We start from the raw sequence: 26,432 nt of genomic DNA on the forward strand, positions 1-26,432 counted from the left end.
TGTTAGTCAGAGTTCCTAAATAAGAGTTCAGCATTACCAATGAGTGTCACTCCTTCCCCCTCCCCACACACGCTCCCTGACCCGATAATAACGTTTGTAATTCACTTCTTACTTACTTTTTTTGGTGTTAATTGTAACCCGGCACTAAATTTTAATCCAAGCCGGTATATTTATTATTAGCCGTTTTATTCGAATTTAGCAACATCTTTCATTTCTCTTGCCCTAACATGTCCGTTTGAAAGCAATCACTTCACCAATGTGCATTCTAAATCAGGACTGCTCGAAATGAAGGAGAGGTTGATGGCAGAGGTTGGAGGGGGGGCTCGGAGGGAGGTAAAGTGGAGGCACTTCATCAAGAAGCGATTTAATTTACACATGAACTCACCTTTCATTGTTAAAAGTGCATCACAGTTTTTTTTCTTTCATCCTGTTGCCAGTTTACGGCCAGGCTCATGAGATAACAATACCATAATAGAGAACTAAATAACTGCTGTCCCCAGGGAGATAGAGGGGAGGGGAAGCCGGAGGAAGTGCAGAATAAGAAGTGGAAAGCGCGGAGAATGGGGCCATCACAGATCATTAACAGCTTTTTAAGAAATAATCGCCACAGCTGCATATTCGAACGTATTGTGCTTTTTGTGCCGTACAGTGTAATTAATAATTAAACTACACTTCAGAATTGTTCTGAGTGTGCTCCCACGCTAGCTTACTTGCTCTGGTGAAGGAAAGGTGACAGGCTGTACTGCTGAAAGGGCAGATGGCGCGGGTCTCGGCAGTTTCTATACTGCTTGCGCGACCGGCAAACAGCTTCTCTGCCCTGCTACAGCTAGTGCAGCTCCGCACTAGCCGCACTTGTGACTCTCACAATGAGCGCAGTGCCCATTAGGGAAAGGCAAGAGGCGCATAGATGCCTGGTGACGAGGTACAAGCATCACGAGCTACTCTCAGGGTCTCGGCGAGCTACCGGTAGCTCGCGATCGACCGGTTGGAGACCCCGGCTCTATATGGTGCGCCTAAAATGCATGTATCGCAAAGAGGGCACAGCTCTAGTTAAACTGAGACAACCCCAACTTTCATAAGTTGCAGTCTGAGTGAGACAAGCATCCTTTTCTTAGATGCAGACATAATAACCAGCTGAAGCAGCACACGTCGTGCTTGCACGAAGAAAAACCAATTAAAGAAAAGAGTGCTCACAAACTTAAAAACACGTCCCCTGTAATAACTGAAGTAAGGGGGCCAGTCGCAATGGGAGGTTACAATTGAAGACAAGGCAGCACGCAGCAAATGCATGGTCACCCCTCTGAGCCAGACTTAAAACAACCACGCCACATCCACTACCCGCACTGAAGTTACCGAATAGGAACTAAAAACTATACAAAAAAAACCTAATAATAAATAAATTACAAACTTGTCTTGTTCAACATTCGGGCACTCTGTATGAATAATCTAAGCAAGTCGTTGTTTTGCTTCCGCTTTGGTTCCCGGCAACGTAGAACGAGAAGCGTAGTTCATTGACGTCAGTGCGAGCGCCGCGCTCCGCTGATTTGCTGCGGTGGTAATTTGAACGGCGAACAAGCGGGCCGGGAGCCGTATGTACTACGAGGACGTTGCGGTCTGCTTCTGAAGCGAAGCAGGTGAGAGGGCATGAGGGGCGAAGGTCATCAATAGGAAATTATTAGGGCAGGGTCACATCTGCATCAGTGGGCAATAATCTTCTAACAATAACCAGTGAGAGCGAGGGATAGAGAGGAGGCGGGGCGGGGAGCAGAGCCGGGGAAGTACATGCGAGTCATGGCCTGCGGCCGTGAATAAGTGACGGCGGGGGCGGGGCAGCGGAAGCCTTTGATGTGGCAAATGCTGCTGGCAGGGGGAAGCTCGTGCACAAGGAGCTTGTCACGTGATTCGCTTCTCGTGAACTGTTCAAAATCCGGATCGTAAAAATTCAGCTTTGTGGATAGACGGCATTAAGTCTCTCTACGAGACCTAAAAAATGAGTACTGTGCTTGTGCACATAAAGAATACAGATGCATGTGAGTCACCTTAAAGCCTCCTATCTCATAAAGACGTGTCAGAACCTCCCAGCTAATACGCAGCTTCTTCCCCTCCCCCAAACCAGAGTAATCAATAATCTGCAGCGTGTAATAAAGAAATGAGGCTTCAGCACTATGGGTGTGGTAGCGAAGTAGCATAAAAATGTGGGCAGGACTACCATTTTAAGCAAGGCTACCCGGTCCGAAAAAGTCAAGGGCAGACGGATCCAACGAGCAATCTGCTCTTCAAGCCGGGTAATCGCAGTACCATAGTTTTCGCTGAGGATACACTGTGGATCTTTGTGCACCCACACACCCAAATATTTAACAGGATTGTCACTCCACACTAAGGGGAACTCTAGCACAAAGCGCTGTGTGGAAGTCGTCAAAGAGAACACCACTGACTTATTCCAATTGATCCCTAGCCCAGAGTGCCATTCAAATCTTAGGTATTCCCTGATTAGCTTATCTAGGTGCACTGCTGGTTCTCGCACGTACAAAACCATATCATCAGCGTACATGGACACTGCTAATGGTCTTTAGTGAAAGCGAGACACCGCCCTGGCATGCCGCTGCCGCAATATAGAAGCTAAAGGCTCCAGCACTACAGCGAAAAGTAAAGGCAACAGTGGACATCCCTGTTGTGTCCCACGCCTAATTGGGAAGGGTTCAGATGTCCTACCATTTACCCTCACCCTAGCCACAGGTTGTCATACATCTGCTTGATCCAATTAGTGTAAATATAGGGGACCCCCTTCATTGTAGTACTGCTATCATATACCGCCAGGAGATGGAATCAAAAGCCTTCGCGGCGTCTAAAAGGACCGGCAGAGTGGGCTCTATAAGATGCAAGACAGCAAATAGCGTGCGCAAGTTATGGGCCGTGGAGCGGGCTGGGACGAAACCGGACTGGTCCGGCAACACCATAACAGGCAATAACAACTGCAACCTTGTGGCCAGGACCTTTGCAAGTATTTTGACATCTGTATTCATTAAGGATAACGGACGATAGGACTTGCATTTATCAGAGTCCTTTACTGGCTTCAATCGGGTTACAATCAAAGCTTCCCGAAGCGTGCCTGATAACATCTGCTGTTCATAGGCATCCTCAAATATGGTATGCAATTGCGTCACCAGTAAATATGTGTATTACTTCTAGAACTCCACGGGGAGTCCATCCATGCCCATAGCCTTTCGGTTTGGTAAAGCGCTATTCGCATGCTGGATTTCTCCAACCGTGATGGGATACGTTAAAAAATCATGCTGCCCCTTGGAAAGCCACACCAAGGCTACGTCCTCAAGATATTGAACTATCTCCTGTTCCCCGGCTGTCTACCTGGCTTGGTACATGTCTGTATTATATTGTACAAAAGTTGTGAGGATACTCGCAGTGTCGCAATGTCTATCGTCCCAATCCACAACTGACTGCATCACTGTTTTTGGCCCAGGGTCCCTTGATCTTTTCCGCTAGAGATCTGCCTGGTCGTCGCCCTCGCCATAATACCTCGCCATTTGCATATAACGACACCTGGTGTACCACGTCTCCCAGTGGTATAAAGGCTCCCATCAATGCGCGAAGGGCTGCCACTAGAGGTTCGATCGATAAAACAGGGGTGGCAACAGTGGGCACCCGTCTGGTGCAAATGGGCACAGCATCAGATATGTATGGACCCAGCCTTACCCAGACCGTGGGGTTCTTATACAAGAGGCCCACCATTTGTAAAAACTCCAACCCCAGATCATAGCGCTGCAACAGCGCCGATAAGTACCTCCATTCCAAACAATCAAAGGCCTTTTCCAGGTCCAACATTAGGCAACCCGGCCTTGGCCACTCTTTACACTATCTGTCGCCACTCTAAAAAACCTCCGCAGGTTCAGGGACATGCTCCGCTTGGGCACAAACCCATTTTGGGCACTGTGGACTAGGGCTGGAACCACTGGCGCCAAACGTTCCGCCAGGACTTTTGCGAGTATGTTATAGTCTGCATTAAGAAGCGCCAGCGGTCTAGAAGACCCCAAGGTCGTTGGATTTTGGTCTGACTTCAGCAGAGCCACCAGATGCGCATCGAGGGGGGGGAAAGCGTGTTTTCCTCCAGCGCTTTTGCGTAAGGCGTGTTTAATTGCGGCACCAGGGACTCCCGATTAGCTTTATAGAATTCGGCCAGTAGGCTGTCCGGCCCAGGTGTTTTCCCGGATGCCATGGATGCGATTGCCTCCCCTATCTCCTCCAGGGTGAGGGGGAAATTAAGCGCCTCCGGATGCATGTCCGAGACTGTCGGCAACTGGATCTGCTAGAGGAATCCCTCTAGTCCGTGGTCCGAACAGCAAACTCTTTACAGATATAGCTGCGCATAGTGATCCAATATGACCTCATGAATCTCCATTTGCGTGTACACCAATTCTCCCTCCCGGGTACGTATAGCTGCGATCGGAGCGCGAGTGCAGTCTTGTTTTAGCAGCCATGTGAGCAAGCGGCCTACCCTGTCTGCTGTAGAGTGCGTGCGGGCTGTATGGGCTGCATAGTTATGGAACCGTAATCGCTCCAGAAGCTCCGAGAGTTGCGTCCAAGGATCCTCTAGGCCAGTGGTCGCCAAACTTTTGACTCCTGAGGACCCCGAGTGAATTACTTCGGGAAGCCGGGGACCCCCAAGCAATTTGTATAATTTAACTTTCTTTTTTAAAACGCCTTTTGAAGCAGAGGCAATTTCAAGAGGGAGACAGCCTGAATTGGGTCTATTGGCATGGACATATATGCATACTGCAGTGTATTATTTAGTGGTACAAGTCACCTGCTCTTAGCCATAGCAGCACCTCTTCATTCTCATTCCAGAGCCATGGAGTGGTGACCCTTCCTTACAGCAACAGGTTGAAGGATTGTGAATTATTAGCATTTTTACCTATTCACAGTTTAAGAAGGTCTAAAATATTATACAATTATGAAGCAATTTATAGTAAAGACATGCCCCAAGGAGCAACTAATATAGTGAAAATTCTAACAAGAGGCACAAAGCGATGAGTCCAGTGTACAGAGCAAATTCAAGATCTATATTAGGAGTTCATCATGAAGTGCAAGAGATAGCAGGAAGGTATCTGCACAGGAGGCATATTGTTTCAGCGAGATCATGGAACAATGCTATGCCAATTACCATAAACCCCTGTTAGACATAATCTTTAGTCACAGAGAGCAGAACAACATTTTACCACCAAGGGGTGAACAGTGAGGTTAAGGCATATTTCAGAGAGGCCTCGGGTGCTACCTGACATGACCCTTTCCTGTTAGGATGCCCACTGCCCCGTCCCTTGCCACCAAAAAACTGCAAAGGCTACACAGAATAAGAGCTTGATATGTCTGAATATGAAAGCTTGACAGCACACATAATTCACCCAAGGGCTTGTGGAAAGTGAGAAATCAGACAGCAGCACGAAAATCCTGCTGCTGATCCTGGCTGCATCTATTTTTACCTGCCTGCCAAGTAACATTAACCTTAACACATGTGCCTTTCAACGCTTTATTGCTTTTATTGTATTGCCTGTATTTTCATTGTTGTGTCTGTGACTGCTGTTGTCTGTCTTCTCCCGCTGCCTGTACGTGGTCCGTGCCCCTTTTTCTTCCCTCTGTTCCACTCGCTGTCCCCGTGCTCTCTCTGTCCAGTCTTTCCTTCTATTCCCCTCGCTGCCCCTGTGCCTCTCTGCCCGTTCTGCCTTCAGTTCTTAGCTGCCCCTGTATTTCTGTGTTCTGTATTTTGCCTCTGTGCCAATCGTTTTTTTGTGCCCATCTGCCCTCTGTGCCACTCGTTTTTACCTTGTTTTTGTGCCCCTTTTGCCTTCTGTTCCACTTGTTTGTGCCCTTCTGCTCTACTCGTTTTTTTGTGCCTTTCTGCCCTCTGTTCCACTCGTTTTTCCCAGGTTTTTTGTGCCCTTCTGCCCTCTGTTCCACTCGCTTTTTGTGCCTTTTTGCCCTCTGTTCCACTCGTTTTCCCCCGTTTTTTGTGCCCTTCTGTCCTCTGTTCCACTCGTTTTTTGTGCCCTTCTGACTTCTGTGCCACTCGTTTTTTCCTGGTTTTTGTGCCCCTTTTGCCTTCTGTTCCACTCGTTTTTTGTGCCCTTCTGCCTTCTGTGCCACTCATTTCCCCAGCCGATGTGCCCCCGGCGGCCCGCCCCCCCTGACTGCCCATTTGCTGCCCCCGCCTCCAGATTGTATTGTTGTGGTCTCGCCACCCCTGCGCCAACATTCACAGCTCTTGTGTGCTGCTGAGGACGCATGGGCGTTTCATTTTTCACTAAGACGACAGGCACTCGAGTGCTGCGGACCCCCTGGGAATGTCTCAGAGGGGTCCGTGCACCACAGTTTGGGAAACGCTGCTCTAGGCTACTCAAGTGTCTGCCCCCTCGCACTCGTATTGCAGCAGTTGGGACTCAAGGGGGGCGATGGCTTTCGCCAACTGCTTCCGTATGTTCCATGTGGCTCCTAAGCAGTGACCTTTGAGTGTTGATTTGAAGGCATGCCACTCCACCAGTGCGCTACTTGCTGTGCCTTCGTTGAGTTCAAAATATGTCAGGATAACTGTCCCTAGTGATGAGCGGAATTAGGGGTCTTCCAGCACGAAGGGCTGGAGGCGCCATGTTGGAATAGGGGGCTGATCAGACTCCCAGCAGATTTGAATCCGCAAGGGGTTATGATCTGAGTGTGTCCGTCCTAAATATTCCAAAATCTCAACTAACGGCAGAAGAGAATGGGACCCCACCACCGTATCTAGTCAGACATGTAGGTCATGTGTCGCAGAATAATAGGAGTAAATTCGATCAGCTGGGTGGAGGACCCGCCACATGTCTAACAATGTCTAGTGTAAGAGCCAGACCGTGAGAGCCTGCGCGTTGGACACTGCTGACGTTGCACAGAGAGGGGGAAAAGATCTATCAATGTGTATATCAAGCACTGAGTTGAAATCGCAGCCTAGCAGCCAGGGGAGGCCAGCATATGGAGTAAGCACCAGTGACAGCTGCGTCAGGAATGACGCTTGATAGACATTTGGAGAATAGATCGCGGCCAACAATATCTGTGGACTGTTAAGCGTTCCATGCACCAGAGAGTACCTGCCTTCAGGATTTGCTGCCGCGTCTGTGCTAACAAATGGGACGCCCACTCTCACCCGAAGGAGTACACTGTACCATACGCCTGCCCTGTCCAGCGCCTGTGCAGTCTTTCCAGTTCCGGCTGTGTTAGGTGTTTCCTGTAATAGGGCGATACCGACCGAGTGCATTTGAAGATAAGCGAATATGGAGTATTGACGGGAGGGTGTGTGTATTCGGCGTGTGTTCCACGTGAGTATGTTAACTCGTGCCATTGCGGGTGTGCAGTCTGCTGGGAGGCCAAGGTCGGGGTGAGTCTTACTAAGTACAGAGCTTGTCCGGGCATGTGTGAACCGATCCGTTGTAACCATAACAACTTGTGAACTGTAAACAACATAACGTGCGGGCAAACTTTGCGTGGTTGTCCGTCCAAACTTTGTGACCATGCATAGGTAGGGACTAGGTCAGTGTGTGGCCTGGTGGGGCGTGCGCGCAGCCAACAATCTGTCGTGACCATCCCCTTCATACCACATGTATGCGGTGCGCCACTCAGAGTCCCATTAGTGCAGCCCACTAAGTCAGCAGTGCTCAAACACAAATGTGAGTTATCTAAGAGTGTGTGAGGACTACCTGCACAGAGACTCACTAGGTGTTTAAGTCATAAGCGCAGAAAATCTCAAGCAACAACCAACCAAAAGGCGCGTGTAGTGTCCCCGTTGATCCACCCCCGCCCCCCTCAAGTCATAAACAAACCATTGTAACCCACAATATGGTAATTGCGTGTGCGATCATCTACAATGTTCATGACAGAAGTATTCTCATCCTAGGATACCATCCGCAGTCTGCGGAGTGACCACCGGCATGCTAAGTTCTTCAGATAGTTTGGTCGACTGTATCGACGAACGGCACAACACCACTGTGTGTTGCATAGAAGATACCAGGCGAGCTTGAGCATTCAGTGTGCCAAGTGTCGTGACCACTTCCAGTACATTTTGGCGCTCCATTCTCATTCTCTCCGGGCTTGGGGCCACCGTTCTGGACGTTCTTGGTCGACGCCTGCTTCTCTTACCTGATGCATTGCCGTCATCCGAATCCGGCGGCCTCATTCGCGACCACTCGCAGCCTGGCAGGGATAATAGGGAGTATGGGAACTCCAGCTCTCCGAGTTGTCGCTTCACCTCCATGTAGTTGTTTCTACAGCTCTGCACCAGGGCAGTATAGTCGGGGAAAAGCAGGACGTGGCTGCCACTTACTATCAGGCTGTCCAGTATCCGGGTTTCCCGCAGCACCACGTCCCAGTCTCTGTAGTTGAGTTTGAACAGGAACGGGCTAAGTCTGGCTCAAGGTTGTGGCCTCTGGGCAGGCACTTGATGAGCTCTCTCCACCACAAATTGTTTCAATAGTGTTCCCTGCAGCAGAAGGTCCCGCAGACAATTCCTTGTGTACTGTTCAGGGTGTCTTTCTTCTCCTTCTGGCAATTCCATTGCTCGAATGTTGTTTCGACACGAACGCCCTTCAGCGTCCTCCGCCCTGTCCTCAAGGGCATGTATCCGCTCCATCATATCTTGCAGTGCAACTGCATGGCAGCGAGTGACCGGTTGGAGATCCTTGAGCACTTGACCTTGGGCGGCAACCTTGTCAGTTAGCTTGCAGTAGTCTGCATGTAGTCGGAGGTGACCTTATCGATCAGAGTTTCCAAGGATGTCCTGGTGTGATCCAGTGCAGCCCCTATTTTCTCCACTGCTGCGAGGATGGAGTCCATTTTGGCCGCCAGTGCTGTGGATGTCGGCTCCATTTCGCTCTCTTCTCGCAGATGTGAGGAATCCAGGTTGCCAGCCCGTAGTGGTCCCTGCTGCATCTTGGGCCGCATACGGCCCATCACGAGTTTTTGCTCCGTGGGCATTCACAGCTGGCGCCTGGCAAGGTCCGCACACAAACTATTTGATCGTGTTAGGAGTTCAGTTGATGGACCGACTGTCACATAGGCGTACAACACTGGGACTATGTGGCCCGGTGGCGGTACTAATCACAGCTTCAGCCTGTAAGTTCCCTACTGTATCAGTTCCGTGGTCACTATGATATCTGCACATCCGACTAATGACAGCCGAGACCCTCTCCCCGCACCAAGTCCTCTTACGAGTTGGTCCGCTACAGGATGCAGTGATTGCGGAATAAACCCTGTTGCAGTAGCAGCTTGGGTTAGCGATGGCAGCTCCAGAGGCGCGTCCGTGTCTATTGTTCCCAGGTAACTTGTTGTGCAGTGAGGGACTGTTGGCTGTTTGTTGTTGTGGTCAATGCCAGAGCACCAGCCACTTCTCCCACCCCAGAGATCCCGGATAGACTCGTCAACCTACGGTTGGAGTCCTGCATCCGATTTTGCGGCAGTTCGTCACAGGTCGCGTTAATTGTGGGCTTTGCACTGACTTAGTGGGAGATTGAGCCAGCAAGGGCAACTCCAACAACACGTCCTTGTCTACTGCTTCTGGTCCACTTGTTGCGCGAGGAGGGACTGTTGACTGCTTGTGGCAGTGGTCATTGCCAAAATGTCCTTAACGTCGCCCACCCCCGAGATACTGGAGAGATACGTCCCTATGCAATCGAAGTCCCGTTTCCGTCAGGGACTGGGCGAAGTTCGGTGGGTGAAAGGATGGTAAATGCTAGCCTACAATGTGTTTGTGTTGTCACTGCTCACTGGGTAAGGTTTGCAGTCACGTTGGCGAGCACCATCGCAGGCGCACGCCGCCATCGGGTTGGCGGTAGGTAGCAATGGTCCCCCAAGCACAAATCGAGGCTGGCGCACGCAGCATGCTTGAGGAGGAGCGCGCTTCTCCTGTACCACTTTTGTCAATCCGTTGGGTTCCCTTTGCGCGATGTAGAGTACAGATGTACTAGCGGTAGTTTCCCTATGGCCTCTGGGCTGGGGCGGAACTTGCGGGGTCGCGCGGCACTGCAGCGGGTTGGCCACCCCGTTCTCACTTGGACCCTTACCAGGGGTACAGCTCACTTCTCGGGGGCCGCCCACTCTCCTCACCGGTTGAAGTACTTTTTGTTTTTTAAGCTAACAGACTTCCAAATACAGGTACATGTGAGTCAATTCATCTCAGACATAAAACCACAAATCCACTAGTTCAACGTGCACTCATACTGTATTACTTGTACATAGGGCCATGTGGCAGCAACTGTCATACGTTCAAAAATCGGCAGAGATTATTCAGACATTCATCTTCCCTGTTCTGCTAAATCGTGTAATAAGATCAAAGAAGCACAGACAACAGACATTTCTGTGCACTACATAAGTTCAGTATTCTAACTTCCTGGAGTAGTGCACAAAAGAATACAGAAGAAATAACAGTCTGTTTCATAGTTAGAGCTTACCTTGCTCCGCTGTCCCCTGGCTCGAAACAAGAAAGGGAGTAAACTGTACGTTGAGCACCCTCAGGAGAAACCATTAAAAGGGAAGACAGGCAGTTGTCAATGCCCCCTCTGCCACCCATCCAGGGCTCACATGGCGCCGGAAGCCATACTGGAAAGGGAGAATTTCGAAGCTGTCTAACTAGTGTACTACAAAGGACGGCGCAGCAGCCAACCAGAGTTTGAAAACATCTTTACAGACCCCAAAAGTAACAGAACAAACGTATATATTTACTTTAATGGAACATTTGCTTAGAATCCAAGTTTCTTTTAGTTGCAAATAATAATTTGTAAGATTAATAGGACAAAGATGCTACTTTTGTCGACCTCAGAAGGATGAAAGGCGGAAGCGTTCAAATTTGATTGAGGATGGCAATTTGGTGCTGAATACAGGTAACTAATCCTTTAAGCATTCTGCCAATCTGATTTTCCTACATAAAGCATAGGGCTCATTTTTGGTAAGAAAATTTAAGGACTCATTACATCTAGTGTTACGAGACTGGGATCCCAAATGCTGCGAGTCTCTACCCAACAGAATAAAAATAAATAAATCCATTCTAAGGCAGAGCCTGCCCCTTGCTGTTTCTCTTGTAAAGGTAAGAAACCCTCAGAGCTCTGAGGGTACTGGCCAAGCTTTCATATCTCACAACATCTACTGAAGCACAGAATCGCAGACTCTTAAATTGTTCAGCTCTTTTCCATAACCACATGCTTGTTTGTCTAATGTTCTTCAACTTAAGGAGAGCGCTTTGTAATCTAGGCCACAAGCACCCGGAAGTTTCTCCTGCTCACTGAGACAGGCCTAATCTTACAGCCCTTTGAAAAGCGCTTAAAGCGCCTTCTTGACAGTATGATACTAGTTTAGATAACGACTGGTATAGTGTCTAGAGAGGGCGGGGCCTGCAGCACTTGCACCACAAAACTTATCACTCACCAGAGCTGGTGAAGGAGGCAGGGTTTGTCTAAATCCTGGCATCCAAAAACAGAGCAGTATGGGGAAGCGAATGCTTAATTGCGCCGCAGAGATCTAGTACTTCATGAAAAAAGTTGCTAAGAAACAGAAGTAGCTGCTGCGGCTATAAGGGCAGGCTGTGGCTCAGCCTGGTGCTTTCCAACTGGAAGAAATTCCCACAAGGATTCCCAGTTGCCAAAAACAGGCTGCTGATTCCAAAGGAAGGTGGCAGAGTGACGGGAACGCCAGCAGGGCCTGGAATTATGGATGTGTTTATTCTTATGAAGATACGCTATTGCTTTGGCAGGCACCACTCTCGACTTGCCCTTCAAAATGGCACAGTGCAGGTGAACTTTACAGCGAGGCCTTAAGATGTAATGGTGCTTCAGTGGTTGAGGTAAGGGTGCCAGGAGGAGGGGGTGATGCAAGGGTGCCCATGGAGGTTGTAGAGTCATGGAGACAGGGCAGCGTCACGAACGAGAGTAGATATAGCTGTGCTTGGGGAGGGGCCCTCCCTAGGGCAGCAGGCCTATTGACGGAGAAGCATTATGTAGATGGTGGTGTGGGGGCAGTAGTGGAAAAGTATCAACAATGGGGGATGCATATAGGGTGGACCGGTGAGTCATGTAGCATGCACAAGGGAGAGGCCTGTGGCAAAAAGGAAATAAAAAACAAGCACTGCCGCGCAGCCGTGAAAGTAACGTGGCGGCGCAGCTGTGAAAGCAAAAGTGATGGCAGGGACGCGCTCTGTGGTGAGGGAGGGGCAGAGCTAGGCACTTGGGAGAGCAAGGTTTAATGAGCCATGAAAGCCATATGGCGGGTGCACGCACGCTTAAGACAAGGAAAAGATTGTGGTAGCACTTTGAAAAGCCACTAACTAAATGCCTCCCAGAGCGGCGCATGCGCTGGCTCAGCGAGACCTAAAAAGGAATGAAAGGAGAAGTACTTGCAGATTTCTGAGGTGGAAAAGCGAAAATATGCACTCTGCAGAATCACGCTGTGCCTACCTGCTGTAGATGTTTGGTTTTTCTCCACAACAGTTAGGGTCAAATGCAGATTGCGAACGTTCTTCTGTTTTGTTTAACCAGAAGCATGATCATCCGGTCAACAAACGGTTAAGCATCACAAATGTAGCTATTTACTGAAACCCCATGAGGATCGTTCCCTTCCTCCCCAAGACATGATTGGTCTTTAAGAAGCTTTAACTACTGTAGCAGCTACTGGTTGCCTTTCAGGGTAGGCTTGTTGGCCCGCTCATTAGACGGTGCGGACAATACCTCTGAAAAGTACAATGTCACCGTAATTTATTTTGTTTCTGTTCCTTTGTGTTTTAGAGAAAATGAAAGCGCACTCTTGTGGAGGTGGGGTGGAGGGGAAGCGCCTTCTAATGAAAGGTCTGGAAATCAAACCGGACCCAAAACAGATGGCAGCCTGCACGCCGCTGCTGCTGGCTCCTATTATCATACCAGTACCAAATCAGAAAGGGAGCACAGTAGAGTGGGAAAAATAGAAAGAATAGCTCCAAATGAACCCGGAATAAGTTTGTGTGCTTGAGTCACCGAAATGTCAAAAGGCAAATAATAACAAAGTGCCAAGTTAAACGTGACCATTTATAAACTGGATACATTAGGTTTACTTTGGAGTGCAGCGGTTCCCATCCTCTTTTAATTATAAAACATTAAGACATAATTGGCTTAAATTAAAGTGGAGAATCAATCAATCAAGCTGTACTTGTATAGCGCAGCTTTATCATTCCAACGGTTGTTCGACTGAAAACGTGTCTAGCTGACTCCTAGCATTGTGCGAGTTAAGTTAGCATTTGCGGCAACATTTTGTATTCAGCCGTCATTTTGTGATATGATCGAAATGAAGCTTCTGTTTCGTACTGTCTGCCTCAGCAGAAAGCAGCCTCGATATTTTATTTTTCACGGCTGAGCTTCGCTGCACTAATGAATAGCTTTTTCAATGCCTTTCCTTGGAGGTAGCCCAGCTTCCACTCTCAGAGACACTGGCACGGGCTGAGTAACATTGAAGCTAAGATAGTATGTACCCGGTCTCAGGATGATAGCTCATCCTTCTGTACCTTCTTTCCACATCAGTGCCCAGGCTGAAAAATTCCAGTCTGGGCGGATTTTAGGGGTGTTGGAAATGTGCATCTGACTTTCTCTTGTGGGTGGGGTTTAGTCCCTCAGCAGCTATCTAAGAAGGCTGGTCAGACTAGAATCCGCTCGAGCACATACTAATAAATACATTTGGTTTGTTTTCTCTACTGTCTGACCGACTCTTCATATGAATGGAAGGCTGAGAGGTGGTCGTGAGTGACCCGCAGGAATCAATTGAAAAGCCAGTTCTTGAGTCCCTTCCTGAAGTGGGCAATTCGAAGGCGAGGTGTGGAGGTAGAGAATGTTACAGGATTTGGCGGCAAGGTGGAAGAAGGATCATCCTTCTGAGCGGCAGCGTGGTGTATGCGTTAGGGCAAGGTTTTCAGAGCAGAGGGTACAGGGAGGTTGGTGGAAATGCAGACAGTAGTTCATGTAGGTGAGACCTTGGTTGTGTAGGGCTTTGTAGGCATGGGTCCGAAGTTTGTAATGGCATCACTTCTCGACAGGGAGTCAGTGGAGCTTTCAGGTGCTGGGTGGAGTTGGCCTTCTGCCACAGGTTGAGGATCAGTCTAGCAGGTGTGTCCTGAATCGTCTGGAGTCTTCATTAATTTTGATGGCTGTGCCTGCATAGAGTGTGTTGCCACAGTCGAGCCAGCTGTGTGTCTGCCCAAGATTAGAACTTCTGTTTTGTCCGAGTGGAGCTTCAAGGCAGTTGTTCTTCATCCAGGCTGAAACACTCTTGATACAGTTGTGGAAGTTGGTCTCAGTCTAGGTGGGGTCCACTGAGATATAGAGGACAAGCTGGGTGTTGTCCGATAATGAGATGATGCTGATGGTATGAGATCTGACTATGTCTGCTAGTGGTGTCCAGTAGATGTTGAAGAGGGTTGGACTGAGGGATGAGCCTTGAACGATACCCAAGATGGTGTGCTTCGATTGTGAGTTGAAGGGAGGGAGGGAGGGAGGAAGGCAAACTCTCTGGGTACGCCCCCTGAGAAAGGATGGCATCCATCACAGCACCTGGTCCGTGATTCCGATCTGGCACAGTCTATCAATAAGTGTGTGGTGGGAGACTGTGTCAAAGGCAGCAAGGAAGCCGAGCAGCATCAGGGCGACTGGTTCTCCTCTGTCGAGAAGTGTGCGGATGTAGTCTATTGCGGTGATTAGGGCTCTCTTGATGCTGTGGTTAGCTCTGAAACCAGATTTGGAAGGGTCCAGAAGGTGGTTTCTTCCAGAGCTTCAAAATGTATTGATACCATACACGGACACCATTCTGGGGGACGGTTTGTCTCCAATACCATGGGCATAAGATGCGGTGGCCTACATTGGCCTGAAACCCTGTAGCGAGAAAGAAATTCTCTATTCTGAAGTACTGGATTCGATAGTCGCCAGTTTATTGAATAGAACAAGATTTTTCTTTCTTTACATATCGTAGAGGATACATCATATTAAGAAATTTGTTATGTGATGAAGCCCTGAAGGACAGTGAAGGGACGAAATGTGTTGGCTACGCCTTTAAGGATTAAAAAGAATAAAGGATTTTTAAAAATGTGATTATCTGTCGCCATGAAACTGCTTGTAACTGATTGGGTGACTGTGCATGGCTGGCACAAGGAGGGAGTGGTGTCTGTCTGGTGTATGCACCGCTCGGAGGGCGCCGAGGCCACTATTCCACGGCACTGGAGCACCATCGGGATCCGATAAGGGGGCAGCATGGAGACCTCGAACCCCAACTCTGAATTTCACTATCAACCATGGGACAGGCACAGAAAATTGAGAGCTCCAGTTGAAAGACAACGCTGCCGCCCTGAGAAGGACGCCTTTTCCTCACCCATTAGGAGTTTGTGGAGCCTTCTTGAAACAGGATTTAAGGGACGCCTGGGACCCCCACGTCTGCCAAACCGACGGTCCTGTCTGCGGCCGCACCCCGCCCGTGAGATGAAGGAACGGCTGCTGCGGACATGAACAACGTCCTTTGAACATTCTTTACTTGCCGGAGGCTGAATTTGGGCTGAACTGAACTTGGGTGCATTGTGTCTCCCTTTGGAATGGAGATGCTGTTTCTACACCATCCACCGCCAGGAGAGTCATCGGGGCAGTCACTTCGTGCCACACAGGACTACAACATCCAGAGTCCCCAGCGGCACCACCAGGGTCACGCCCTAAACGCCACGCCAGCGTGCCGGGAGGCGCACTTAAGAAGATCAGGGCTCCCGCAGAGCGGGACGCGCTCAGGCGCTGCCCGGGCCAAGGGCGGGTCCGTCGGAGACCAGAGGAGGCTGGGCTGGGCCACCCCCTTTCACCTTTGAGGACCTGGGTAGTGATATTTAGTTGATTTTTTTTTGTGGACTTTGTTTATCTCACTAGTGGCCACTAAACGTAAAATAATTGGGCAGTGGGCTGGGGGCGATGTGGCAGGTACCCTGGATGCTTTTTCAACCAGGGCTGAATCTGTCTTGCAGATCGAAATACTTTTAACGGAGAAAAGACTCTTTGGGCTCGTCTATGGGGCATAAAAGATCATCCCTAGGGGCTATCAGTAAAGCTAAATCCCCAGTAGTAGTTCCTCAATCTATAGATTGTGCCAGCACAGACCAGCTTGATGCAGGCACGGCTAGTAGTGCTGCCACCGAATTAAACTCTGAGGTGGATATAGTTGGTGGCAAACTCGAGTGATTAGAGTGGCCTGGTTACTGTCCACTCTCTAAAACTGGTACAAAAGGGGGTGGCGATGGACAGTGCATCTTAATCAATCAAACACTCACACCCAGTCAAAAGATCTGGGTTTAATCCATCACCGTTCTTTATCCCCCTCTGCCACCCCAGTTCAGACATGGCTATATGGCAAAAACGGTGATGGATTTTACCCAGATCTTTTAAATGGGTGTGAGTGTTTGAATGATTCAGATGCTCCGTCCATCACCACTCCCTTTTGTACCGCTTTTGTCCGCCATAGGTGTGGCAGGGTATGCTCAGATGTGAGTCCCTTGCTCACTTTACCACTGGATTCAAGCAAGCCGGGCTGAAGACGGCTGGAATGCCAGAAACCGGTCCTCGGAAGCTTGTTTCCGATCCAGGGAAGACATGGCTTGGCAGTTCGGGCTGGACTGTTCCCATGAGGCACAGGGTCAGACTGATTTGCATATAGCCATGTCTGAACTGGGGTGACAGAGTGGGCTAAAGAACGGTGATGGATTAAACCCAGATCTTTTGACTGGGTGTGAGTGTTTGATTGATTCAGATGCTCCCTCCATCACCACCCCCTTTTGTCCCACTCTCTAAAACTGGCAGATACTTTGCATACAGTACCGTTTAGCCCAACAATATTGGTTTTTAATTAATCAAGGCAGTCTAATACTCCCACTATTCTTCCACTAGATACGCATAATGATTTGAATAGTGCAATTAGCCCTGGTATGTCCTCTAGGTTGCGTAAAGAAAGGGCAGCCTTGGGGCGTAAGGGACAAGATCATCGGGCAAAAAAGAAAGCTAACCCTCCTACGAGGAATCCCAAGGCGAAGAAAACTAGGGGGGTAGTTCGAGCGACAAAGCCAGATTGCGAGCTAGTAACTCAAACAGGTCTAAGAAAATCAGGGACTACACAGACTGAGGCAGATTATGCACCACATAATCTATGGATAGAGGAAATAATTGTAAAGTTAGAGAACACAATAAAACTCTCCTTAGAATCTGGGCTTAAAGCAAGATTGGATGAAGTAGAGGACCGCATGAGAGTGAATCTATGTCAGTTAGATAACAAGATTGAGCAGCTGAGCATTTTAATGGGGCACTCCGGAAGAAGTAATGTCCCCAGTTGCTCAACCGCTCAGGAGGGAGGTACCCAAACACAATTCCAACTACAACACCATGGGGAGGGTGGCATTTCTACTGACAAGGATAAAAGAGATGGGATGGATAATGCGTACAGAGATGCCCGTTTGGCAAAATCGAACAATATTGTACTTCACACGGAGGGATATAATCAGTCGGCACCAGGGTACTCATGGCACTCAAGGGAGCTCAACAAGAAGATTGCAAGCACAAACAGCCCCCGATAGCCCAAGCATTTACCCTGATAGGACAACCATACATAGCCCAAAAGGCACTGATTTAATACCTAATACTGATGTCCTACAGTTACCACCCGCAACTTGCCCCTATGTATTAGTGTTAACTGGAGTCCCGACAATAAGAAGAGAAGAAAAAGAAACTTGGACCAATTTACGGAATAAAGTAGCGGATTGGTTAACAAAATTTAAACGATTTCATCTAGTAAATATTGAAGATATCCTTATGGTCCGTAGAGTTGGGTGGCTGGAATATTCCCCAACGATTATCAGAGGAGATTGTGTGGTGATAAATTTTAGATGCCCACAGTTGGTTAGGAGAATACTAGAGTCTCGAAAAGAGACCTCCCCCCAAAACACGTGTATTGGTACCCTCCCACTGAGTTATTTTTATAAACTATCTGTTGGAATTACTACTAATAATCTGGACTCCTGTGTTCCATTATCAAATAGATTTGAAGGATTATCTTCCTTAGATGATCTAGATTGACTATGTAGAACAATTATTTCTGCAATTTCCCAGGCAAATTGTCCCATGGTACCCCGACAACCGCAAAACGTACAGAGAATATCTACTCTGCAGGGGACAAATGAGTTACTCATCCAGGGGGGGTGGGGGGGACTAGAGGTTGTCCCGATTTTAAAAGCTCCTAGTTTGGCGCTATATTCAGGGTACCCTGAGGACACTAAAGTATTAGTTGAACTGTATGAGAATATGGGTTCTGAACAAATAGAACTGAGCAGAGGAAGTGAAGCTCACCTCCTGGAATATAGCAGGCTTAAATAGGAACCTAATTGATATGATATGGAATGATTACATAGAACAGAGTGATATAATTCTCTTACAGGAGACATGGTCACTGGAAACCCCTCACAGAATGGGCTTTAAAAACATTCAGTATAAACGCTAGCCCCTCTGTTATGGGAAGGCCATCAGGGGGCCTAGTAATTTGGATAAGGATTACCTTCTAAATAGATATCATTCCATTGTATATTCAGTCTCAGAATCTGGTGGGTGTAAAAATTATTACACAAGATGGTAAAGAATTATATTCAATTAATATCTACAATAGGCCAAGTGCAGACAATAAAGAATCGTTGGTAATAGAGCACCTTGATTCTTTTCTAGACAGACTAAGGCCCATTTCGCGGATAATTGTCGGTGGCGATTTTAATTGTAAATTTGAACCCATATTGGGTTTTGATAATCTTTTCGAAGAACAATATATGGCAAATAACATTCCGGCCATAGAAAGTAATAGGGAGGTAAAGTGCACTGTTGCAGCAGCCCAAATTTTGAAGCTCTTAGCAGGCCATGATTTGAGAGCATGCAATGGGCGCCTGCCCTCGGATAGACCAAACGCATCCACATTTTACCGAGGTAGCTCACGGAGCCAGATAGTTTATATATTGGGGTCAATAAACTTTTGGCAATATGCCATCGATTTTAAAATTGACCCCAGAACGAAGAGCGATCACCATCCCTTACAATGGTCATTAGAATCCCAAATCTTTACATCTATCCCAGTGGGGACCGAAAGGAATGATACAGCTGTCTGTGAGCTTACAATAAGTAATAACAGACAAGCTGTAAAGTGGCCCCATATTCTAGCTAAAAATTCAGTGATGACAAACATTTATAAAATTTTTGCTGACACCATTACACCGTTCTTAGATTTCTCAGTAAGGAAAAATCGAGTATTAGACTTCCATAATAACTTGGTAGACGCTTTGACCCCGATCATAAGTAATACATTTAAAGAGAGGAACGGAGGAGGTAATCATGAGAGCGGGGTGGGAAACCCCTGGTTAATAAAGATTGTTGAGTAGCTAAGATTACTCTAATCCAGGCAATCAAATGTAAAAATATATTGGAAATAAGGGAAAAAAGGCATAACTACAATAAAACGCTTGTAGAAGCAAAGAAAGCCTGGGATGATGATATTTGAACTGATCTAATAAATGCAGCCAAGTCCAAAGACCAGGCTACCTTCAGGAGATTAATCGCGAAACGAAATAAGACAGGAAGGACTGTCAAAGACCTTTTTCTAGGCGGAAATACATGGGTTGAACACTTCTCTCGTTTGTACTCTGATACTACTGGGGATCAGGTTGTAATAAATAAAGATATGGAATCTGCAGCAAAGGCCGCTAATATGCATTTTAGCTTAAAAGAGACTATAAAAGCAATAAAGGCCATCAAACCGGGGAAAGCTCCTGGGCCCGATAAAATCCCAGGAGACTTACTGAAGCATGACATGGAAGTCTGGGGACCATATATAAATTTCCTATGTAATTCAATAGTTGCGGGTACCCCAATTCCCGAAACATGGAAAGGGGCAGAGATTGTGACAATTTTTAAAAAGGGCAAGCATTATGATCCAGCTAATTATCGCCCAATTAGCTTAATTGATATTTTACAAAAAGTTTTTGCTAGGCATATTTTAAATAGACTGAGTGGATAGAAGAGGCAAATATACTATCAAAGTACCAAGCAGGGTTTAGAATCAAAACGAGTACCATTGATCAAGTTTTTAGATTCACATGTATTTGTTGGAAATATATTAATTTAACGAAGGGTAGCTTATATTGCCTTCGTAGATTTAAGGGCAGCTTTCGATCTGGTCCCCCAGGTCCTATTATGGGATTTGTTAAAACGTACCTGGATCCCGGAAGAACTACTTGTGCAATTAATTAGGCTCCACGAAGGGAATTATGCAAGAGTAAGATGGGGGCCAAGGTGGGAACTAACGAAGGCAATACCAGTGAGAAGGGGTGTACGACAGGGGTGCGTGTTGGCCCCCAAGCTCTTCTCACTGTATGTAAACGACATCCCTAAATACTTGGAAAGCTGTAAACATGATTCTCCACAGCTAGGGGGCGAAACGGTTCCAGCATTATTATTTGCTGATGGCACAATTTTAATTTCGCAAACCCCAAAGGGATTGCAATGCTTAGTGGATTCCTTAAACACATATTGAACTTTGAAGGGCCTCAAAATCAATTCAAGTAAAACCAAATACATGTCAATAAACCCACACAAATCATTTAAGAAGAATTTAGTATTAAATAAACAAAAACTGGAATATGTGCAAAGTTTTAACTATCTAGGGATCACTCTGGATCCTAACTTTCCTGGAAGGAGCAATTGGAAAAGAATAGGATAACTTTGCTCCAAAATTCACTGCCTATATTCAAAAAACATGGGGCCAGTGTGTCTAAGGCAGTTTCTCCTGCTTTGGAGGTATTCAAGTTTAAAGCATAATCACCTTCTCTCTATGGAGCAGAGATATGGGGGCCATATTGCAAAAAGAATTTTGAACGGGGAGAAAATAACTTTTTCCGGAAACTACTAAGTCTCCCGATTAGAACGCCATTAATCCCAGTAGTTATGAATCTTAATATCAAAAGCACTGATCACCATGCATCATTAAGACCATTACTATTGTGGGTTAGGATTTGATCAACCCCTGAGCTGGTACATTATAGAGAAAGCCTAGAGGTGATTATGAAGATTGACCAAAGCAAGGACATCCTTTGGTTCAAACACGTGGCATTGTGGATGAAGAAGCTAGGCTTATCCCATTATTGGGAGGAACCATTACAGCTGACTTCTATTTGCAAGAAACTATTAAAGTCCTCCTTTTGGACCTATGTAAACAATAGCGTGTTACATAGTTCCTCTGTTTGGTCTTTAACCCTGGCATTTATAGCCTTTAAAGATGCTGCTCAGTTTGAACCGTTCTTGAATGAGGTATGCCCCCCCCAGCTAGCGAAATCCTTGTTTTTGCAGTTTAGATATGGGGTTCTACAGAAAAACTTAAATACATCTAGATGGGGAAAAATAAGGAGGGCAGTAGCCATGACTGGTGCCCCTTATGTACAAAAGAGGTCAAGGAAAATGATGTACATACATTCTGCTTTTTCCCTGCATACGAAATACATACATTCTTCTTCTGCCCTGCATACGAAATAGCAAGAAAAAGATGGATTAGGTCTCTCTGTAGAAATTTGGGTGTTAGAAGCTGCAGTGAGGATGAACGTATAGTGAAGACAGACACGTCACAACTGGTTATCTTCAGCGTAAACAGGTTTTTATTTAATGTATATCTAATATGTAACAAAGCAGGGTTAAAACTCTAGTGATAAAGACGTATACGCTTCTATTAAATATGGCGTAAAAGAGTATTGCACTTGCACTTTCCAATTTGGTTGTGTTCTTTGTGATTTTTTTCTCCCTGATAGTATTCCCTGTAGTTTTTTGAACGGATACATTTTAATATGGTATATAGTTTCTTTTTTCTTAAAAAAATGCCTAGCTTTTAAATGTTTTTTAATATATTTATGATATAGATAGGTTTTATTGGCATATTTGGAATGGATCATATAAACTAATGCCCTTGTTGTTGTGCCGCAACTCTTGGATTAACTTTGAACATTGTTAAATTTTATCTATTATGGTTGAAATCGACCGAAATAAAGTTTTGAATTGAATTGGTTGGAATGAGAATCATGATTCTTACAATTAAATTTACGTCTGTGAATACAGTGTATGCTGATCATCTTGCTCGAATTACTTGGAGTCTTTCATCCTGGCAGACAGCTGCGGATTCGGGAATGAGTACTGCTGAAGATAAAAGGTCTCTGATACAGAAGATGACAAAAAAAAAGATATACTTTTTTCCTAAATTAGACCTTATGTTGAAGAAAACGTTACCTATACAAACGAAATGCAAGATAAAACGGAAGAGCCTCGCTTAGAACACAGAAAAGCTAGGCATATAATGCGCATCCTTCTTGGAATCATGGTCCCAAAAACTCTGGCAATACTCTTTGACAAAGACTTTGAAATTTAAAGAGGTGTGGCGCTGCGGCTAGGGTGACTGACTCCGGAACCTGGGGATCACAGTTCGATCCCCGGTACCAGCGGCAGATTAGCCCAGCACCATGTGACTCTGGGCAATAACTTACTTAATCTTCCCGACGGCCCCCAGCACCTAGAGACCCTTACGGGTGATTGTGCGCTTTACAAATGTGGATTATTATTATTATACAGAATACCTACTAAAGTCATACCTATCCTAAAAACACCAAGACCAATGATATTTAGACTACTTTGATAACCTCATTAATAAAAGATACCGATAACATGAGGAAGATCATGATAATTGAATGTAATGGCACAAAAACAGGCATAACACAATCATAATTGAGGATCATAAGAAAGGCTTTTTAGCCCAGAGGAAACACTTAGAATGAATGAACTTCCCTTTCGCTTTTTAGGCCAATACTAACTTAAAAAGAAAAAAAAACACACACATAAGATGCCTATTTTTGAGAACCTGCTGATTTTCTGTATCGTAATGAGGTAACTTCAAGAACGTTGAATATGGTATATTACTGAAATAGGGAACATTGTTTATCGGTTACATCTTCACAACTTTTATTTATTTTTTTAGGCCCAACTCGTTTACCAGTTCTTGTGCTACAGAAAACAGTGGAAATGAGTAGAGTAGCAGCAGTAGGCTTTCCTCCGAGGTGGGTTTTATGAGCTCTCCAGCTACAAGTACTACACACAAACGTATACTATCAAGTAGACCCTTTCTTCTTATTACCAGCAGTCAGCCTATGCTAGCCCCATTTCCCCTTAATGATCAGCATGGAGCCACCCAAAGAAAATACTTTTTTTATTAATTCCACAGTTTATTTATATACATCATAGGCTTTCCTATTTTTAGCTAGACTCTCTAGCTTTGTCGATTTAAATGTTCAACTAATACTTAAGAGATTGCGTTTTGGGTGAATGCAATGAGCTGCACTTAATAAACAGAAACAGTTAAGGAACCTTCTGAAGGCAGTGGTGTTAGATTCAGTAAAACAAGTTACTCAAATACAGCAGCTCAATGCCTTTCTGGAAAGAGACCTTCAAGCTTGAAATACGTTTTTTTTGTTTACTATTCCTTCTACTAGGTCACAAACTTGGCAAGTCACCAACTACCCAAGAGCTTGATCCCAGTAATAAACCCCAACCAAGACTGGAATGCAAGTTAACACTTGCCGCTAACATTTGACAAGCTTAATCAGCCTTCAATCCTTCAGATGTCAGTAAATAGTAATAGAAACAGCTGCTATAACAAGCACAGCTTGGTTCATAATAATTATTCTTTAAGCAAAACATTTTTTTTTCAGAAAAGCAGTCTCACCGTCTTCTTCTACAAACTTCTTATTGGTCCTGCGCACCACATCCCCCTCCTCGTCATACTCTTCATCAGACTCCTCCGCCTCGCTCTCCAAAAAATCAGACATGACTGCTCTCAGGAGAGTTTAGGCAGTTCTGAGTAAAACATAGAAAGAAATATTATATTACAGCTTGTGTTAAAAAAAGGATCCACCATCAACATTAATTATTAAACCACTTTGGCTGTAAACTAACTACATACAGATATATATCTATACACACACACACACAAATATATATATACATACACACACATATTTATGCACACACATATTTATGCACACACGTATACGTATATATTTATGAATGTATGAGGTATATATGTATGTTAGATGCTGAAATAAATGCTGAAGATGCTGAAATAAGAAACGTGCCACAGACATTCACTAATTATAGTTTGCTAAGCCAAATATAACTTGTGCCTTTCCATGCACTGCTTGCGTCCTCACATGTTACATCACACGACATGTTAAATTAATTTTAAGTTCTGTTCACATAAGATCTTATTTCCATACCCAACTATAACATCAATTTGCCCTTTGCCTCTTCAGTGAAATTCAATTTTTTTTTATCTGATCATATGCAGCTAACTCCCTCACTGCGCCTAGCCTTCTGGCAGCTTCCAAACAGGCATGGCCTGCATCCAACCCTGTCCTGGCCATCAGAATATATATGATTTTTAATTGGTAATAACTTTGCCACCATTTGACGGACCTCCACAAAAACCTTTGCAGACATTTATATAGGCTGATGATGCAAGGTTTCAAGGTGATTTTACCCCGTGCTTCCCGCTCGAACCTCCCATCATGACTCCACTGCATGCCCTGCTTCAGAGAGACACCCCCACACATATAGTCTCATTGCTATATCGCACTACCCAAGCAGAAAGCCCACAGGACCCCTCATTGGCCAGAACACGCTGGGAGGAGGAACTTTACAAAAGGGGGTGGTGATGGACGGAACATCTGAATCAATCAAACACTCACACATAAGTCAAAAGATCTGGGTTTAATCCATCACCTATCTTTAGCCCACTCTGCCACCCCAGTTCCGACATGGCTATATGCAAATCAGTCTGACCCTGTGCCTCATGGGAACAGTCCAGCCCGAACTGCCAAGCCATGTCTTCCCTGGACCGGAAACAAGCTACCGAGGACCGGTTTCTGGCATTCCAGCCGTCTTCAGCCCGGCTTGCTTGAATCCAGTGGCAAAGTGTGCAAGGGACGTCTGAGCATACCCTGCCACACCTATGGTGGCCAAAAGCGGTACAAAAGGGGGTGGTGATTTTGTACCGCTTTGTTCGCTGAAATGACAGAAACCGGTCCTCGGAAGCTTGTTTTCCGTCCAGGGAAGGCATGGCTTGGCAGTTCGGGCTGGACTGTTCTCATGAGGCACAGGGTCAGACTGATTTGAATATGGCCATGTCTGAACTGGGGTGGCAGAGTGGGCTAAAGAACGGTGATGGATTAAACCCAGATCTGTTGACTGGGTGTGAGTGTTTGATTGGTTCAGATGCTTCGTCCATCACCACCCTCTTTTGTACCACTTTGTTCGCCATAAGTTGGCAGGGTATGCTCAGACGTGAGTCCCTTGCTCACTTTGCCACTGGATTCAAGCAAGCCGGGCTGAAGACGGCTGAAATGCCAGAAACCGGTCCTCAGAAGCTTGTTTCTGGTCCAGGGAAGGCATGGCTTGGTAGTTCGGGCTGGACTGTTCCCATGAGGCACAGGGTCAGACTGATTTGCATATGGCCATGTCTGAACTGCACACCACCACACTTTGTAACTCTTGCAACACATATACTTTCAATGTAATTATGCATCTACATATTTATCACTTTCTTCTAATTTAACATTTCCAAAGCTTGACCCTATTTCTCTGCCTATACTTTGCTCAATACATCTTCTAGCCCAACCTTCTGACTCAACTCAAACTTCTACTACTCCTTCAAATGCACTACCCTATCTCTCATTCTATACATCTATCAATATACCCTCTACATCCACTCTCTCATTTATCCCAAACCCCATACCACTACTATAATTGCCAAAATAACCCTTTCTAGACTCTCTCCTACTCTACCCCTCCTTGTATCATCTGACACCTCTTTTACTATACCGATCCCCTAAAACAAACCTTTCTAAACTCTTTCCTCTGAGTCCTCCCCTCCCAAACTCCTTTTTACTCATCCAAAAGCCTCCTCCTATTGCCAAGACCTAAAAAAACAAAAAAACAAAAAAAACACTTATCCCTCCACTATCTTTTTCAATCGAAATTAACAGACTAACATGTTCACTTCTCAAATTCCATATTAAACTATACTGATATACTACCCAAATAACTGAACAACATATCCACTAATCAAATTACTTCATATTTTTTTTTACTATACTAATTTTCAACAGTAATCCTTTATGGGTTCCGGAGTGGCGTGCTACTCACCAGAAAAGCGATTCAACACTCATCAGGGGTAACAAGTGCTATATGAATGCAAATCTTTCTTCCCTTTTATCCCTCCGCTATCCTTCTCACTCCAAGTAACTGACTAATATCCACCACTGA

At 46.0% G+C, this 26,432-nt stretch overlaps 1 protein-coding gene across 1 annotated transcript in view; it reads right to left on the reverse strand.

Moving 5' to 3' along the window:
* The window catches only part of LOC147730351 (transcription elongation factor SPT6-like), a 183,559-nt gene that overhangs the window by 37,928 nt on the left and 119,199 nt on the right, over window positions 1-26,432 (reverse strand). The window contains exon 2 of the mRNA XM_086954059.1: window positions 23,836-23,966. Within this exon, the coding sequence (XP_086810185.1) occupies window positions 23,836-23,938 (103 nt within the window). The 5' untranslated portion in view covers window positions 23,939-23,966. The remainder of the gene's footprint in view (window positions 1-23,835; window positions 23,967-26,432) is intronic.

Source organism: Lissotriton vulgaris, chromosome 2_1 (assembly GCF_964263255.1).
Source record: "Lissotriton vulgaris chromosome 2_1, aLisVul1.2, whole genome shotgun sequence".
NCBI lineage: Eukaryota > Metazoa > Chordata > Amphibia > Caudata > Salamandridae > Lissotriton > Lissotriton vulgaris.